This window comes from Quercus lobata, chromosome 8 (genome assembly GCF_001633185.2).
Source record: "Quercus lobata isolate SW786 chromosome 8, ValleyOak3.0 Primary Assembly, whole genome shotgun sequence".
Lineage (NCBI taxonomy): Eukaryota > Viridiplantae > Streptophyta > Magnoliopsida > Fagales > Fagaceae > Quercus > Quercus lobata.
In genome coordinates this window covers 60559129-60562201 of record NC_044911.1, presented here as the reverse complement: position 1 = coordinate 60562201, position 3073 = coordinate 60559129, and the positions used below count along the sequence as shown (strand labels likewise).

Here is a 3073-nt window from a genome sequence, read left to right as displayed (position 1 = left end):
CTTAAAGACTTGAGTTCCACTGGGCAAAATTATAAAAACTACACTCTTCACTCAGCCCGTATAACACAAGTGCTCACAGACTCACCCAGCCTTCTCACCCAAAAACAGAGCATCCTCACCAAGTCTCTCAGCCTCACTAGCTCTCACCCTCACTAACTCTCTCACTCACCCATAACTCTCACACCACATTGCCTCTCACTCTCACTCACCACACTGCCTCTCTCACTGCTCTTCCCTCTCAACAAATTCATATCTCAGGTAAGGGTTTGCTTATTTGATTGTCATTGTAGTTGGGTATTAGTTGTCTATGGGTGTGGGTTGAGTTTGACTATTTATTTTATAGATAGTTGACATAACTTAGTTAATTTTCCAATATTGTGAATCATAGAACTTTGTTTTTTTAGTGTTAATTTTTGAGTATTTATTTGCCCATTTTGTTATCAAAATTTTATTCATCATTTCTAGGCTTTTATTTTTATCATGATCTTACAAGTTTTTTTGACTTTATTCATCATTATTTTGGGTATGAAATGGGTAGTGAATGAATGTAATGAATGGGTATCATAAAGCTTGAACAAGCCATTACTTGCCATTAATCAATTAATGCTTTGGATAAAACTTGTTAATGCTTTGGATAAAACTAGATGTGAGTAATAGCATCACATGTATGGTGTCAAGTAACATTAACTGATGCTCTTGGGGTTGCTCCAGTAGATATGTTTCAAATTTTCTTCTGAAGCCAAACTTAGGAACCATGGGTACCACAAGTTACATAATGGCTATAAAACTAGTAATTACATATGAAAATTCTGACTTGAATATGTTCAGCCTTAAGATCACATTACTTTTTTTTCCCCCACTTTATGACTATGTGATTTAACTAACATAGTAACTTGACTTGAACAGGTGCACAATGCCTGAAATTGATATAATCCCATACCACGGCGGTCCGCTTAAGAATGCCAATGCGAACAAGGGATTGCCATTTGAAGGGCCGGGTATAAAGACCTATTATACCCAAATTGATCGTAGGTTGAAGACCCTTGACGAATTGAAGAAGATTGTCCTGGAAGAGTTGTGTGAGAATCTTGCTGTGCACAACATACAAATTACTTATCGTATGCCAAATGAAATCCTGAAGCACTGGATTAATTACAAGTATATGACGATAGAAACAGACAAACATGTAAAGATCATGTTTGACAAGTTGGAGAGAATAGCTGAAGTAACTAACATTGAGTTGTACATACAGTTGGAGCCACGTGCAGTCTGGCAAGAGGATATCCAACAAACAACCACAAGCTTACAGGTTATGGTTCCAGATGCTTAATATGAGTATTCTACACATGTAGAGGATGATGATGTTCATGCCGATGGTGATGATGACGACGACGACGACGACAACGATGATGATGATGATGATGATGACGACTATATTGATGAGACTACTTCCATTAACAATGATGATGACGATGATGATGACGACTATGTTGTTGAGAATATTGCTATTAACGGTGAAGATTTTGTGGATAGAGATGAGTATGAAGACACGATTGGCAAAGACCTTGGGGACTTTGAGAGGGACATTGATGACGATGAGACATTGGATGGTAGTGAACCTTATGCAGACAATGTTATTAGTGTCCAAAACATTACGAACACAATCCCTGCCTACGCACCTCCTGCATTGTCATTCTCTGCAAATACTTGGGAAAATACGGTTGATCCTTCACATATTGATATGCCATTTGTGTCTACTTGGAGAGAGGGGATGAAATTGTGCAAAGGGTTGACTTTTGCCAATAAAGAGGAGGTGAAGCGCGTATTAACAACTTGTGCCCTCAAGGAAAACAAACATTTTACGATCATTAGGTCAACGACGAAAAAACTTTGTGCAAAATGCGTGCATGAGTCATGCAAGTGGTATGTCTGCGCAGTTATGAAGCCCGATCTCCACCAACTATGGATGGTCACCATGTATGTGGGTCCTCACACGTGTATACCGACTGGAGTGCGAAATAATGGTAGAATGATGAGTTGTAATTTTATTGCATCAGACATCTATCAGAAGTTATGTGAGGATCACACTACCCCAGTTAAGCATCTCAGATCTATGATAGAGACGAAATATAATGGCCAGAAGCCTTCTTACTACAAGGTATGGGATGCGAAACAAAAGGCGATTGCGAAGATGTTTGGGAATTGGGAAGAGTCTTACCAAAGGTTGCAAAAATTGCTAATGGCATATATTGATCAGGACCCGACTACCCAAGTGTTCTATCGTATCACATCCACCGATGAAGATGACGCCATATTGTTGCATTATGTGTTTTGGTCTTTCAGTCCATGCATATTAGGATTCAAATACTGCAAGCCGGTTATCAGTATTGATGGGACCCATCTGTATGGTAAATATCAGGGAAAGTTGTTGGTCACAATGGCAACCGACGCTAACAACAAGGTATTCCCTCTCGCCTTTGCTGTTGTGGATTGTGAGTCAGGGTCCAGTTGGAGGTGGTTTTTACAGTGCCTCAGAGATACGATTGGCCACGTGATACCTAACGAAGGCATTTGCATAATTTCTGATCAACATCTCGGTATAAAAAATGCCATTGCAAACTGGCCTAGAAAGGATGATGGAAGTACACTAGTATTTCATAGATATTGCCTTCGACATGTTGTTAGCAACTTCAACACCCATTTTCAGAACTCAACTCTAAAGTCAGCGACGTTGAAAGTGAGATATGCTAGTCAGGTAGTGAAATTTGATGCCATAATGGAGTCCATTAAGCAGGTGGAAATTGAGGCCATTAGGAATAAGAAGAAGGTGACGGGGAAGGATGGCAAGGAAAAGAATCAAGATTATCTTCTATACACATACCTAATAGGTGAGTCTGTGGATATGTGGAGCCAGTCACATGATGGTAGGAGACGTTTTGGGGCAATGACAACCAATATATCAGAGTGCTTCAATGGTGTACTGAAAGGTGCACGAGGCCTTCCTATTGCCGCGTTGGTTGAGTTCACTTGGAACAAACTTATTCAATATTTCCACGACCAGCCCAAAGAATAA

The 3073-nt window shown here is 39.8% G+C and overlaps 1 protein-coding gene across 1 annotated transcript; it reads left to right on the top strand.

Annotated features, from left to right (window-relative positions):
• The first annotated feature begins 913 nt into the window (after positions 1 to 913).
• Positions 914 to 3073, top strand: LOC115957171. The gene is made up of 2 exons (XM_031075389.1): positions 914 to 1309; positions 1445 to 3073. The coding sequence occupies exons 1-2, from the start codon at positions 914 to 916 to the stop codon at positions 3071 to 3073; spliced, it is 2025 nt and encodes a 674-aa protein (XP_030931249.1).

Coding starts and splice junctions, on each gene's coding strand:
- LOC115957171 (XM_031075389.1), top strand. CDS start 914: ATGCCTGAAATTGATATAATCCCATACCACGGCGGTCCGCTTAAGAAT. Junction 1,310..1,444: donor AAACAACCACAAGCTTACAG/GTTATGGTTCCA, acceptor TATATTGATGAG/ACTACTTCCATTAACAATGA.